Consider the following 15,471-nt stretch of genomic DNA (forward strand, 5'->3'; position numbering starts at 1 on the left):
AATTTTATTCATTTAGGCCTCTGATGATTTAAACAACTATTCTTCAGATCTCTAACATTCTTTATGAAGGTAACAGTTTAGTTTTGTAGTACATTATGACCTAGTAGTAGCCGTTATTCAGTAAATATGACTTAATTTTTTTTTCAGCTAAAGAAAGGGTTTTAAGTAACCTGCGGAAGCATGAGGACCCCCAACCTCCCCTTGTTCTGCAGCCAGTGAGGCCTCCTGTGCCAGTTATTTCCTCAGCCTCGATCCTGAGTCAGAAGGACGCCATCCAGCTGGTACGCACAGACCTGAATCTGCTGCGGCAGCAGGCCAGGTAAGACCACAAGCCCTCCAGGATCATGCTTCTGTGCTTGCTGCTTTGACAGCCTGATGAGTAGCACCTAGAAGAGCTTCTTCATTAGCCTCCTCACCACCAGGGTAATTTGACCAGACTGGCTCAGTTGGTTACCTTAGTTAACCAAGTTGTGACAAGTCTTTTAATTTCATGTGGAAATTATGTGGTGCTTTCATGGACTATATACATTGTACAGTTTCTTGTGGCATTTCCGAGTGGCAGCAGTGCCAGCTAAATTTTTTTCTTATGCTTTCCCTGAGGAAATCTGATACTGGAAAGATGGTGTTAAAAGGGAATGAAATGAGATTTACTCTTTTTTGTCACTGCTTTGCTCTCTAACTCTCCATATTCTTTTAAAAATTGACACAGATACTTGATCAAAGTGTGGGAAAGTCATTTTAGTATTTTGAGTTCACAGTGGATACAGAATGATCAACTGTATAAGGTTTTGATTGTACCTTGTGATCCTGTGAGGAGGAGTGCGTGTAGAGTCTGTTTTATTTATAAAGTGAAAGAGTTTATCTTTGCAAAGCCCATGGGAATCAATCTCTTATTGGCCCTTTATCCCTTGGTTGTCTTTGGTTTAGTCGTGTATCGTATGTGTGTTGTTTGCACATGCAACACACGGGCCTCCTGCACGTCACCGTAATAATCAATACAGTTAAAACAGTGTTGACACCCATGTAAACAACTAGCTTTTCATGTCTTCCACATCTCAGTTTGAGTTGCTAATATCTAAGAAGTCACTGGTACTTACAAATAAGGTACCCCTTTAGGATGATTAAATCAGGATGGAATTCTCATTTGTTCTTCTGCATTTAAGGGTTCATTTAAAAAAACGTTGATATAACACAGATTCTAAATGGAGCTTTGTTTCTGGCTAAAAACTTGTCTTACTTTTCCTTCCTTTTTTAACTCTCTGACTGCCAGGGAGAGGGTTTGGGTGAGTCTTGGCACACACACCTTTGGTTTTTTGTTACTATGGAATTCTTGTGCCTTATCGTTCTCTAATGCAGGCTGGGGGTGACTGGAAGCCTTTATCACTTATCATAAAATCTTCCCTGAGACTTTTTTTTTTCCTAACCTACCGATGATGTTTTTCAGAACTGCGGCTCTTCGGGAATCTCAGCAGGTTGTGCTGGACAGTGAGCTGTTGGACACAATGCCCAAGCAGTATGTTAATCGAGAAGAACAGACCACACTGCATTTGGAGTGTAGAGGCAGTAGTGGCAAGAAGTGCCAAGGAGCTGGAGTTGTAACAGTTCAGGTAAGATTAAGTGTCTTCATAATTCAGAGAGTTTCGTTTGAGTCCCTAATATTGGCATATCATTGAGAAAGACTGAAAGAAGTATTTAGTACGTCATCCATGTCCCCAAACATTTAATAGCTCTGGGGAGAGTGAAGATACATACAAAGCTAATCACTTATTTCCGTAAGTGCTGATGAGTCTTATAAGACAGATAGTCAGATAGAAATGAAAAGAAAAGGGGAATAATTGAGATGATTCTTGGAGAGAGGGGCTCAAACTAGTGTTAAAAGATTTTGGTGATGATACTTTGGATTCAGTTAGAAGGAATGTGGGAATGGGGTCACCATGACTTCACCTAGGGGTCAGTGGCTCAATCCATCTGTTTCAGTTGTTTTTTTTTGGGGGGGGCGGTGATTCACGTTGGAAAGGTTAGAACTCACACTGGAAAAGATCATCATGTGGGGGCTCTGGCTGAATGCTGTGGGTAGTGGGGAGCCACTGAAGACAAAGGTGGGAGGCACGTGTGAAAAGCAGATCAGGTGGGTGGAGCTTGCCAACAGGCCAAAGTTGGGTCTGTGACATCGAAAGGACTTCAGAATGGAAGGTTAGCCTTAGCCAGTGTGTCATAGCACTCACTTTATGCCAGGTAGAGTCTAAACACTTTACAGAACTTGGCTTATCCTCGCCACAATACTATAAGGTGGGTATCTTTGTTGTCTGTATTTTCCAGATGAAGAAATAGAGGCATAGAGAGGTTAAGTTACATATCCGAGGTGACGCTGCCAGTGAGTGGCAAAACCAGGAAGGCCCAGGCATTCCAGCTGCAGAGTGCATGCTCCTTAGTCACTGCATGGTACTCTTTCTTTTTTTTTTTTTTTTTTATGCGTTACGCGGGCCTCTCACTGTTGTGGCCTCTCCCGTTGCGGAGGACAGGCTCCGGACGCGCAGGCTCAGCGGCCATGGCTCACGGGCCCAGCCGCTCCGCGGCATGTGGGATCTTCCCGGACCGGGGCACGAACCCGTGTCCCCTGCATCGGCAGGCGGACTCTCAACCACTGCGCCACCAGGGAAGCCCCCATGGTACTCTTTCTGCAAGAGAATTCAGTATTCCGTGAGCTGGGAAAGAAATGGTTGGAGACAGGCGCTACCTGTTGCTTGACTACACTTGCACAAAAATAGCTTCTCTTTTTGTTAGCTTTTACAAATTGGGGTATTTATCTTACTGACTCTTGGTTGTCTTTCAAAAATTTCCCTTCTTTTTGTGCCGGTCCATATTTTAACACTTCTAATGTATTTTTCATCAGTCTTTTCTAGGAGACTGTTTTCTTAAAATGTCTTCTTTGAAACAATTTTTTATGCTCATATTTTTTATTACATTCAAATTTCATTTCTAATTTTTTTCAACATAGTTGTATGCGTCTATTAAGAAATTTGGCCTGGAATGTGAGATTCCTAAATACTGAGATAATATCTTTGGCCGGGTACCTTATGAAGTTAATTTTCTTTTGGTGTGTTTTTATTCCCCCAGTTGCTAATGCTTTAGCAAGACTAAGGTAGAGGTATTTAAGAAGGATCACTTGCTAAAATAATAAAACAGGAAGAAAAGTTTGCCAGCTGAGGGTGGAGTTTGAGTTGGTGGGAAAAAGGCTGAAAATGTATCTAGTTATAATAAAAAAGGGACATTTTATTACCAATCTGTGTTTTTACAAATATGGTATTTTTCCATATTTTGAAATTACATATCTTTGTCAGGCTGTTAATTCTATATAGAGAAGGGAATTCTCCTAAAATGCATTTTTTAAGTGACTACTGAGATAAGTACAAAGAAATGTCTTTCCAATTCTGGCTAATAGCTTACTGTTTGAAGAGTTGTAAATATTTGCTGTCCCAGCCAAAGAACAGGTCTGATTGCTTGACCTCCTATTAAATTGCAGGGTCTTGCGGTGGAAAATACCACTAGGCAGACCTGGGAGCTTTAACTCTAAGCCTACCAGTGACCTGTGTTTTTTCCTTTTCAGAAAAAGGGATCATAGTCTTGATTTATCTGAACCCTTGAATTCAAATTTCTTTTATAACCTTTAGTTCGTTAATTCTGAAATAAAAAGGTACACCTTTCTAAAATACCTTCAAAATAATTTTGATTATTATTTTGAGGAGGGAGATCAGAAAGAAGATGATCTATGATAGGGATTAAAATGAATATGCCTTAGATTTTGCTTTTACAGACAACACAAAAAATACTTTTCAAGAGAAAAATTGGTAGATGTTAAGATTGCTTGAAGAAAGAAGTAAAAAAACAAGAAAGGACACACAGCAAGAAAAGAGGAGATTTTATAGAAGCTTAAAGAATTTGAAAAATAGCTGTGTTTTGTGGCCATAACCTCATTAGAAATATCCAAGTTTTCTTAAAGCACATTTTAATTTTCTGCTGGCCTTACTTGTTGCCCAGTGCCCTGACTTTCAGTTTAGGAAGTCCCGTCATTTGGAAAATCCAGAAGCTTGGGAACTCCCACTGATGGCTCCTAGAAGTATCAGTATCAACAGTACTACTCCAGCCATTATTTTGCCTAGTGATGCAGATGTGCCAGGGGAATTAAAAATGTAAAGACAGCAAGCAACTTTCGTAGTCTGAGACTTAACTAGGATTTCTTTGGAAAATTATACAGTAATTGCGAATTCCAGCTGTCCTGGGCAGTATTTACTGGTTGATACTTCTAGGAACTGAAGATAAAATTTTTTTTTGCTACTCACTAATGGCTAAGAGCAAAGTGGAGGAAAGTTAAAACTCTAGCTACCATGAAGCTTGGGCTTATCTAAGCAAGTCAGTTAGGTTTGCTCTGATTTATTTATTTATTTATTTATTTATTTATTTTGTGGTACGCGGGCGTCTCACTGTTGTGGCCTCTCCCGTTGCGGAGCACAGGCTCCGGACGCGCAGGCTCAGAGGCCATGGCTCACGGGTCCAGCCGCTCCGCGGCATGTGGGATCTTCCCGGACCGGGGCACGAACCCATGTCCCCTGCATCGGCAGGTGGACTCTCAACCACTGCACCACCAGGGAAGCCCCTGCTCTGATTTTTTGTTAAAGATTGTACTTGAGTCTAATGCTGTCCATTACACAAATGGATGACTTTAGTTTGTAGGAAGAGAGGTGTTTGTCAGGGGTAGGGAAGGTGAGTTCTGAGTGTTTGTGGCTCATCAAGAAACTGTCACTGGGAGACAGTATTCCTGAAGAAGGTAGATTGTGTTATTCTTACAGTGTAAAACTGTAGCCCCTCTATATACAGGTGTCCAGTGACCATCTCATGGTTGTGATTAGTAGTGTTGATCCTGTTTGATTGACATCATTCTATTGTCTGGTGATGCTGAACGTCATGAGGCCTCTTCTAGATTCCTCAGATCTCCAGCCACTTCTCAGTTTCCTCCAGGGTTCCTCAACGCTTGGATTGCTGGTTGTGCTTGGTTCTACTCCTGATTCCCTTCTTCACTGTGATGCCAGCTGCTTTTGCCTTTTGTCTGTGCTGGAGTTCTTAATCTGGGGTTTGTGAAGGGTCTTTAGTGGGCCAGAGAAGACCCTGAAAGTGTATAGAAATTTTTTTTTCCTGGAGAGTTCATAGATTCAGTCGATCCTCAACAGTCCATGACCCCCGAAGGGTCAGTCCATATGTTGATGACTCCTGTTCTGTTTGTCTAGTCCAGAATTCTCTCTTGAGTCCCAGGTCTAGACTTCTTGCTTACTTAACATTCTATGAATGTCCCATAGATACCTTAAACTCCGTAGGTCCTAAACTAATCTCATCTTTACCTGTCAAACCTGTTTTTTCTGTAATTCCACTTACCTGGGCTCCCAAGATGGAGACCGAGGCATCAGTATCCACATTCCCCCCCCCCGTCCCCCCATACTTCCTATCTAGTCGCTTTCCAAGTCATACTCGTTCTGCCTTTGAAATGGCTTTAAATGTATGCCTTTCTCTGTTTGTATTGCCATTGCCCTGTGGTCGGCCCACATCGCTTCTCCCCTGAACTAATACAGCAGCCTTCCTGTCCATAGTCTTTCTATCTAGTTCATTTTCCACCATTCATCTTTTTAAATACAAATCCGATCACATTTCCGGGCTAAAAACCCACGTTGGTTCTCTAGTGTCTAAAAGGAGTATGTCTTTTTGGACCCTCCATAATCTGTTCTTAATCTTTCTCTAGCAACATCATTTACCCTCTCTCCCACTCCCCAAACCTTCTATTTTCTAGCAATTTAGACCTTTTCTGTTCTGCAAACATGACATGCCTTTGTTCTCAGCATATGCTGTTATTTGTTCTCCCCCACTCATTTCTGAGCTTCTGCTCATCCCTTCATTCCTTGGTTCAGGCAGCATCTTTTCTTGAGGTCTTTCTTGACTCCTCTAGTCAAACTGAGATATTCCCTCCTCTTATCGCAGCTTGAGCATAAATGCTGTTGTAGTTACCTGCTGTTTTTCCTACCAGACTGTAACCTCTTTGGGAATAGAGCTCCTGTCCTTATTCATCTGTATTACCAGTAGCACCGAGAATGGCTCTTGGCACATGATAGGTACCCTTTAACACCCCTGAATCAGTCATTGAGAGCCACAAGCACACCACTTGTTAGACTGCATTACAGCTTGTTTTGTGTTATGATTACTTCTGTAGGCTTTAACAGATTTTGAGTTACCTGAGGGCCAGGATCTTGTCTATTTCATGTTTATGTTGTCAGTGCTTCACACAGTCAGTGTCACAAAATGGATGTGTTTGAAGGAATGAACGATGGATACATACTCTTCATAATAATTTCCCTGAAGATATTCTCTGGCTGTGGAAGACATGGAAGTTGGAACTTTTTCCTACTAGAAATTGGCAGTCATTTTTGATCCTGCTTACCTTTGGCCAATTTAATGCTTAATTGGCCAGTTTAATGCTTTCCATACAAAATCCTGACTTAAATACCACACACTGCTCCACTTACGTTTTTACTCTAATACAAGTGTCTCCTGGGCATTCGATCTTGGAAAGTGGTAAGGCTGGTCATACTTCAGTGCACTACCTTATTTCTCAGCCCTGTTCAGAGTATTTCTTATCCCTTGCTTGGGCACTCTCACATTCCAGGTAATCTGCTAGGGGCTTTGCTTACGTTTTTCACTTAGCTTCACAGAATGAGGAAGAGAAAGCAGGTTCAGAGAGACTCAGAGACTTGTCAAACTCACACAGCTATTAAGTGGCTCAGTTGGAATTCAAGCCTGCATCTATTTAAATTCAAGAGTTGTGCTTTTCCATTCAATATTGGGAAATGGCCAGGCCATTTGCTTTGGCTCTTTCAGCTCTGATTTTTGAAAACTAGCTGATCATGACAGTCAAATCTCATTTGAATTAACATGTGTATCCCTTTCTTTCTGAGTTAGTGTGATAGGAGTGCTTCTTTTTCAGTGATTAGAGAATTCCTGGATTGGATGAATTTTTAAAATCAACTTCATGGAAAATAATTTTATATTTCAAGTGTGAATTTTAAGTTCTAAAATTAAAACATGTTAAGCGTATTTTAAATATAAATTTCAATGGCTCTTTTGTAAAGATTTCAAATTATATCATGAAAATATCTCATTGCTTAGTAGAATTTTTCTGTGAGGGAAAGCCCTGGAAATTTCCAGCCATCTGCAAATGTTTGAACTATGTATAGCTTGTTTGGGGTATACAAAAGCCAAAGATATTTTCTGGGAAGTGAGACGTGCCTCTTCTGTGGTCGCCTCTCCTAACAGAAGCCTCGAATAATTTGGTGATATTCCCTGAGGATATGGGGTGATTTATAATAGGGTTCCTTTTGTTGTTCTTTGGTATTATGGGGCATGTTTGCTGGACCCAGGACTGATTTATTATCATGTGAAAAATTGCTCATTCCTAGAAATGAAAGATGGAAAAGACCCCCTGAGGGCCTCACATTATTTTAACAACTTACTGAAGCACATGCTTTGTGCAACTTTTGTATTTCTTTGTCTACTTATAGTGACTCAAGGGGACGGGCTTCCAGCATGCTGCTTTGTTCTATTGTCTACAGCTTCTTGTAATTATGAGCCGGTAGTCATTCAATCTCTCTCACCTCCCCTCTAGTAAGAAAAGAAAACTTTTAACAGTGGTAGGAAACAAAAATAAGTAGACTAGGAAATTATGATAATATTGGGTTTTTTTGTGAGAAAGTTTAAACTTTCCTAAGCTAGTTGATTTTCTTTTATTCTTCAGCATCAGTAGTTTCTACAACATGGGGTAGCAGTTTTAAAGTTCAAGTTACAAACTGATTTTAGTCTTGTCTCTCTGCGTTTCCCAGTCAAGTGAGCCTCTCTTTTTTATTACCCATTGTCTTTCCACTTCCCTTCATTCTTACTGTCTTCCTTCCTCCTCTCAGATTCTTTCTTTTCCTCTCTTTGATGCTTTCTCTCCAGGTCAGCCAAGGGCTGTGACTCTCAAAGACCCAATTTAACTGTACTTGGTGACATATTGGGCAAAAAAGCTGACTGCACATACTCCTGATCACATTTTGGGCTATTAAATATTGGCCTGTTATTTGAAAGATTTGAAATAAAATATATGTATTGATTCATTATGTGGTTTAATGGAAGTAATTTACTTTTTAAAATCTTTTGTTTCTCCAGTAGTAAAAATTGAAGTAATTGTTAACATTATATGCTCTTGGATATTCACTTTTATGCCATTTTAAAAAAAAATTAAATAATACTTCATTGCGAAAAAATGCTAAGCATCTTTTATGCCTTTTGATTCATAGTAACAGCCTATTTTTTCTGTAAAACAAGAAGTTTTATAAAGATTTTTAACACAACATTGGTGCGTTTTGTGGAAGAAACTTATTATCATGATCATAAAAGTAGGGGCTCAACATGCCATCTGTCATAGTTGTGCTGCACTGGGCTGCTGTGTAAAGCAAAACAAGCAGGACCATTGCCCTTCATGAGCTTTTGATCTGGAATTTACGAAAATAATTCTGGCAGGGGTATAAGGGATTCATTTGAGCAAGTTTGTGAATTAAGTAATTACATTATTTATAAACAAAGGATACCTGTAATCACTGCAGTGGTGGCTGAGGCCTGGGTTTGGACAGGTGCATATAAAGGAAAATGTAGACTCTACTGCTCACCCAAGTGATTGGGGAAGACTATGTGAAGAGAATGTAGGATTTAAAATTCCTGCTTTCTAAATGGTCTGGTCTCTTCAGCATTTCCTGCCATGCCTGCAAGATAAGTCCAAATTCCCTAACCTGCATTAAAGGTATCTCTAAGGCAGGCCCCTCTGCTCCCCAGTCTGATTGCACTGCCCTCTTCAGCCCTGACCCCCTACTTGGTTGAGCTCTTCTTGGCTGTCCCTCTGTCCTGTCTCCCACAACTGCTACATTGTGTTGCAACCTGGGCCTAGGATGTTCTCTGTATCTGTCCACAGGCAAAAAAGGACATTAAAAATGTACATACAAAGCAGTTATCATATAGGTCACCATCAATTAATTAGAGAAAGGAATATTAACAACTCCCTCAAATAGGAAAGACATAATCTTAAATAAAGTATAGTTTTTAAAAAATTGAAATAAATTTAGTTTTTTTTTTTTTAAAGCTCAATAAATTCTTCTTATGTTTCACATCTTTGCTGAGAACCAATACAAATTTTATCAAAGACCGGCTTTTAGGAACCACTGAATTAGTCAGTTGTGCTTTCCTAGGCACGCAACTGGTGTGGGCACTCCTTGTATTTTATCTTATTTTTGGTGTTTCTTTTATAAGTATATATCTTTTCTTCCTTTCAAAATGGCAGTTGTTTTATTAAAAGATTTGTGTCATCCTCTTTTTATGTTTGGTGCAGATGAAACGTGCAGCCACAGTGTCTTGAGTCAAATTATATGTGCTTCTGGATTGGGAGAACAGAGAGGGGTTATGATTATGGGGAGGGATGGCCAACAGAGGGGGGCTTGATGTGCTTCAAGAGAAGCCCCAGTGGTGGAAGACACTGAGTTTACTTTTGATCAGAATTGGAGCATTGAAGCATGAGTGACGTAGAACATAGCCTACAAAAGGATCTGAACCAGCAATGAACTAATTCAAGTTTGATTCTTCATGAAAAGCCTGAGATTCTCGTATAGGTTTTTGACGGTTTTTTCCCCATCCTTCTCAGGTTCAGCTGAGAGTTTTGAGTTACAATATTAGTTGTAATAATATTCTCTTTATCGAATACCCAAGATATTTTTAATAAAATATCTGCTCTAGAAAGCTGTAGGGGCAAATAAGTCTGTTGACCACTTTAACTTTTGTTAGTTTGAAGGTTTGCATAAGAATGAACCAATAAGCCAACAGCTTCATGTTTTGCGAAAAGAAGTGAAGCAGTTGCAAGCAGAAGCTGCTAAACCACCATCACTTAATATTGTGGAAGCCGCTGTGCATGCCGAAAACTTGATTACGTAAGTTTTGAGGGCATTATAATTTAAAATACTATTTGTTATTACTGACAGTAATCATACATGCTGCTATACCCACCAGTCACCCACTAATTAGTACAGGGATCAGCAGCCTTTGGGCCAAATCTGACCTGCCATCTATTTTTTTTTTTTGCGGTACGCGGGCCTCTCACCGTTGTGGCCTCTCCCGTTGCGGAGCACAGGCTCCGGACGCACAGGCTCAGTGGCCATGGCTCACGGGCCCAGCTGCTCCACGGCATGTGGGATCCTCCCGGACCGGGGCACGAACCCGCATCCCCTGCATTGGCAGGCGGACTCCCAACCACTGCGCCACCAGGGAAGCCCTGCCATCTATTTTTATAAGGAAAGTTTTATTGTGACATAGCCATGCCCATTTATTTACTTAATGTGTATGGCTTTTATGCTACAATGGCAGAATTGAGTGTAGTGACAATTTATAGCCCATAAAGCATAAAATATTTATTATCTGGCCCTTTGTAGAATAATTTTGCTGACCCTTGAATTAGGAGGTGATACATTACATTAGAATTCAATCACGGAGAGATGTAGTGCTTAAGTTTTTTTTTTTTTTTTTTTTTTTTTTTTGTGGTACGCGGGCCTCTCACTGCTGTGGCCTCTCCCGTTGCGGAGCACAGGCTCCGGACGCGCAGGCTCAGCGGCCATGGCTCACGGGCCCAGCCGCTCCACGGCATGTGGGATCCTCCCGGACCGGGGCACGAACCCGCATCCCCTGCATCGGCAGGCGGACTCTCAACCACTGCGCCACCAGGGAAGCCCAGTGCTTAAGTTTTATATTAAAGTCACATTTACCCAGGAAGTCATCATTGTCCATTCAGATTATTGAGCAAAGTAGGCAGTGGAATTGCTCAGGGGAACTAGGGCTCTCAGGTGTAGTTGCCAACCTGCATTTGACCATTGTGGTTTCTCTTAGAGCTCTCCTTTTTCTTCCCAAAGCCACCAGGACATTACCTGGGAAAGGGGAGGTTGACTCTGCCTTTTACTGCAGAGGTGACTGCACGTTCTAGTACCAGCAGCTAATCCCCCAGTAGATTAGGATGGTAGTGTGGACAGGGGAATTGAGACTTTTTGTGGGTTGGATTGGGGCTGGGGGTCTGGGAAGGAGGAGGAGATAAGGTGAACAAGAGGTTGATGTTTCTTTTACTAGGAAAGAAACTCAAAACAGAGTGAGAATTAGAAGAGATATCTTTTACTCTAGGATCTTATTCTATACAAAAGTCTTTTTCTTCAACCTAAGTCAGTATTTTGGATATTAAAATTTAGGGAAATCAAGGTTCTTGTGTTTAAAAATATGTATTTATATTATAATACATGAAATTGAGTAATAAATTATGAATTACATACAATTATGAAAATATTTAATGTTAATAAAGGCTGAGTTTTTTCCCCCCAGGAGGACATAAAATCACTTCTGTGTATTGAAAAGTTATTGGGTCAAGTTAGAAGCTGTCCCGTGAAATACTTCTAAAGTGGCATTCATATGGGGCTCTGAGGACTCTTAAGAATACTGCCTGAGAAATGTAGAGTATCAGGGAAATACTGTGGGTCTGGATTCTCTTACTGTAGACCAATAGCCTTACCTACATTTTCCCACAGGGCCTTAGTGAATGCCTACCAGTCACACCCCACCCCTGGGGTTCAGAAGGTTGGCATCAGCCTCTTCTTTACTGTTGTGGATTACGTCAGCGATGAGACCCAGCGTCATCCTCCCACAAGGCAGTTCTTTACTTCATGCATTGAGATCTTGGGACAGGTAAGGTTATCCTGTGTTTTTAGCCTTATTTACATATGATGAGTCCCTACAGTGTCCTCATTAGATATAGGCATGGTTGACTCCAAACTTATATTATAGGTTCAGAGTCTTACCTAAGTCAGGAGCCCCTTTGAATTGTTGACTTCTCAAGATGTCATTAGAATTGTTGGTATGGAATTCTGCTTTTCATACAAGAGATATTAAATTATTAATATATGTAAGTCTGTGGGGAGACATCAGATTCTATCTTATGCTGTTTCTGGTAACAGTGGTATTACCAAAGCTCTTTATTGTTTATAAAATTCTTTTTGATTCATTATTTTATTTCACCCTCACAGTGACTCTGTGTGATTGATAGCATTCCCATCTTAAAGATGAGAAAACTGGTCTCTAAAAGATTAGGTGACTTGCCTAAGGAGTACAGCTGGTGAGTGCTGGAGCTGAGAGTGACCCCAGGTCTTCTGACTCAACATTCCGTGCTTGCTCCACCTGTCCATTGCTGCCTCCCAGTTGCTAGTCACCATTTATTTACTTATTTGACTTACTGTTAAATATATGGATATTTAACAAGGGCAAGGGCATTGTATCCATGCAGATTATGAAGTGTGTCATAAAAGCAAGAAATGCCACTTGCTGGAAAACATATAAATACTAATTAATCATGTACTCTCACCCAAATTCAATTAAATAAGTACCTATTTATTGGATACTTTTAGGGAGGTGATACTGAGCAGATATTAAAATAGATGTTTTAGAATAGATTTTTGCCTGATTATAAAATTGTTGCGTGCTTATTGTAAGCAATACTGACAGCATAAAAAGTATAAAGAGGGGGCGGAGTCAAGATGGTGTTCTAGGAGGATGTGGAATTTGCGTCTCCTTACAACTAGGGCACCTACCAGGCACCAGAGGGGGACCATGGACACCTAAGGGGACGGGAGGAACCCCCAGTGACTGGGTAGGACATGGGACGTGGGGGGAGTGCAGGGGGAGGAGAAGTGGAGGTGGGACGGGAGTGGTGTCCCTGAGGGGTGGCTGGGGGAGGGGAAAGGGGGGAATTGGGGAATGATTGGGAGTGCAGAGGATCCAAAGGGAGCATGGCCAGGTTTCCCCTGCCCACTTAGGTCCCCAGGAACCTGCTGAGATCCCGGGCCTGATCTTCTGCTCACCTAGGCCCCCTCCAGCCACGCGGGTCCTGAGGGAGTGAGCGGGAGGGAAGGGGGAGCAAAAGTAAAGGCCAGACCTCCGGGCCCGGCATCCCTGAGGGGTGACTGGAGGAGGGGAGGAGTTCCTACACCCAGTGGGACCCACCCACGGTTAGGGGTCCAGTGGCGATGGGGGCCACCCTGGGGGAGATGGTGGGGGAGGGGCATGAAGGAATGGAAGGGAACTGGGCCAGCACTTTCCCTGTCCACTTAGGCACCGGGAAGCCTGTTGGGCTCCCGGGCCTAATCCTCTTGCCCTCGGCGCCTCCCTCCTGCTGTGCAGAGCCCAAGCCCCGCCCCTACACCCCCACCCAGGACCCCACCTCTACACTCGGAGAAACCCAACGCTCTGGGCCTAAAATCCACCTACACACCCTCACCCAGGGCCCCACCTACAAACTCTGGAACTCCACACTCCACAGGCCCTCCTTTTCATGTGCTGCCTCTCCCCTTCTGCGCAGGTCCTGAGCAGAGGCCCCGCCCCACGCCTGAATGTCGCCCCACCTAGGCCCCACCCCAAGGCCTTTTCTGGCTGCATGGATCCTGAGCCTAGGCCCCGCCCCATGCTCAAACGTCAAGTCCCACCTGCCTAGGTCCCACCCCACCCTAAACCCCACCCCTGCCTAAATTCCACCCCGCCTAAACTCTGCCCCCATAGCCAAGGCTTTTTTTTTTTTTTTTCCTCTTTTAGATTGGGGTTCTGTTGATTCTTTTATATTCTTATTTTTCCTAATAAATCTTTCATTTTTGTATTTTTCTTTTATCCTTTATACTTTGTTATTCTCTCCTTTGGCTTGTTTCCCCCCTCCCCCCTGCCCCCGCCCTTCTTTTTTTTTTTAGTATTTTTTCTTCTTTCTTCTGTTGTGGTTTTATTTTACCTTGTTGCAGTTGTTTCAGTTATAGTTTTATTTTTCCTAATATAAATTTTGTCTTTCTAATTCTGTTTTGTTTTTGATTCTTTGATATTGTACTGCTCCTATTTTTCTTTTTTACTGCTCCACGAAGCTTGTGGGATCTTGGTTCCCAGGCTGGAGGTCAGGCCCGAGCTCCTGTGGTGGGAGCTCCAAGTCCAAACCACTGGACTAACAGAGAACCTCAGACCTCAGGGAATATCAATCAGGGTGAGGCCTCATGGAGGTCCTCATCTCAGCACCAAGACCCAGCTCTATCCAACTGCCTGCAAACTCCAGTACTGGACGTCTCAGGCCAAACAACCAATAAGACAGGAATACAGCACCACCCATCAAAAAAAAAAAAGAAACAACAAATAAATATGTTACAGACAAAGGAGCAGGGTAAAAACCTACAAGACCAAATAAATGAAGATGAAATAGGTAACCTACCTGAAAAAGAATTCAGAGTAATGATAGTAACGGTGATCCAAAATCTTGGAAACAGAATGGAGAAAATATAAGAAACATTTAACAAGGACCTAGAAGAACTAAAGAGCAAACAATCAATGATGAACAACACAATTACTGAAGTTAAAAATACTCTAGAAGGAATCAATAACAGAATAACTGAGGCAGACGAACAGATAAGTGAACTGGAAGATAAAATGGTGGAAATAACTGCCAGGGAACAGAATAAAGAAAAAAGAATGAAAAGAGTTGAGGATGGTCTCAGAGACCTCTGGGACAGCATCAAACGCACCAACATTCGAATTATAGGGGTCCCAGAAGAAGAAGAGGAAAAGAAAGGGTCTGAGAAAATATTTGAAGAGATTATAGTTGAAATTTTCCCTAAGATAGGAAAGGAAATAGTCAATGAAGTCCAGGAAGCACAGAGTCCCATACAGGATAAACCCAAAGAGAAACACACCGAGACACATATTAATCAAACTATCAAAAATTAATACAAAGAAAAAATATTAAAAGCAGCAAGGGAAGAGCAACAAATAACATACAAGGGAATCCCCATAAGGTTAACAGCAGATCTTTCAGCAGAAACTCTGCAAGCAAGAAGGGAGTGGCAGGACATATTTAAAGTGATGAAAGGGAAAAACCTACAACTAAGATTACTCCACCCAGCAAGGATCTCATTCAGATTTGATGGAGAAATTAAAACCTTTACAGATAAGCAAAAGCTAAGAGAATTCAGCACTACCAAACCAGCTTTACAACAAATGCTAAAGGAACTTTTCTAGGCAAGAAACACAAGAGAAAGAAAAGACCTACAAAAACAAACCCAAAACAATTAAGAAAATGGTAATAGGAACATACATATTGCTAATTACCTTAAATGTAAGTGGATTAAATGCTCCAACCAAAAGACATAGACTGTATGAATGGATACAAAAGCAAGACCTGTACATATGCTGTCTACAAGAGACCCACTTCAGACCTAGGGACACATACAGACTGAAAGTGAGGGGATGGAAAAAGATATTCCATGCAAATGGAAATCAAAAGAAAGCTGAGTAGCAATTCTC

General features: G+C 41.6%; 1 protein-coding gene across 2 annotated transcripts in view; it reads left to right on the forward strand.

Moving 5' to 3' along the window:
- Positions 1 to 15,471, forward strand: part of EPG5 (ectopic P-granules autophagy protein 5 homolog) — a 138,110-nt gene that overhangs the window by 79,566 nt on the left and 43,073 nt on the right. For both annotated transcript variants that reach the window (XM_032654432.1, XM_032654431.1), the window contains exons 26-29: positions 148 to 319; positions 1,445 to 1,607; positions 9,904 to 10,046; positions 11,679 to 11,835. In XM_032654432.1, coding sequence (XP_032510323.1) covers positions 148 to 319; positions 1,445 to 1,607; positions 9,904 to 10,046; positions 11,679 to 11,835 — 635 coding nt within the window. The remainder of the gene's footprint in view (positions 1 to 147; positions 320 to 1,444; positions 1,608 to 9,903; positions 10,047 to 11,678; positions 11,836 to 15,471) is intronic.

The sequence above is a fragment of the Phocoena sinus genome, chromosome 14 (assembly GCF_008692025.1).
Source record: "Phocoena sinus isolate mPhoSin1 chromosome 14, mPhoSin1.pri, whole genome shotgun sequence".
Lineage (NCBI taxonomy): Eukaryota > Metazoa > Chordata > Mammalia > Artiodactyla > Phocoenidae > Phocoena > Phocoena sinus.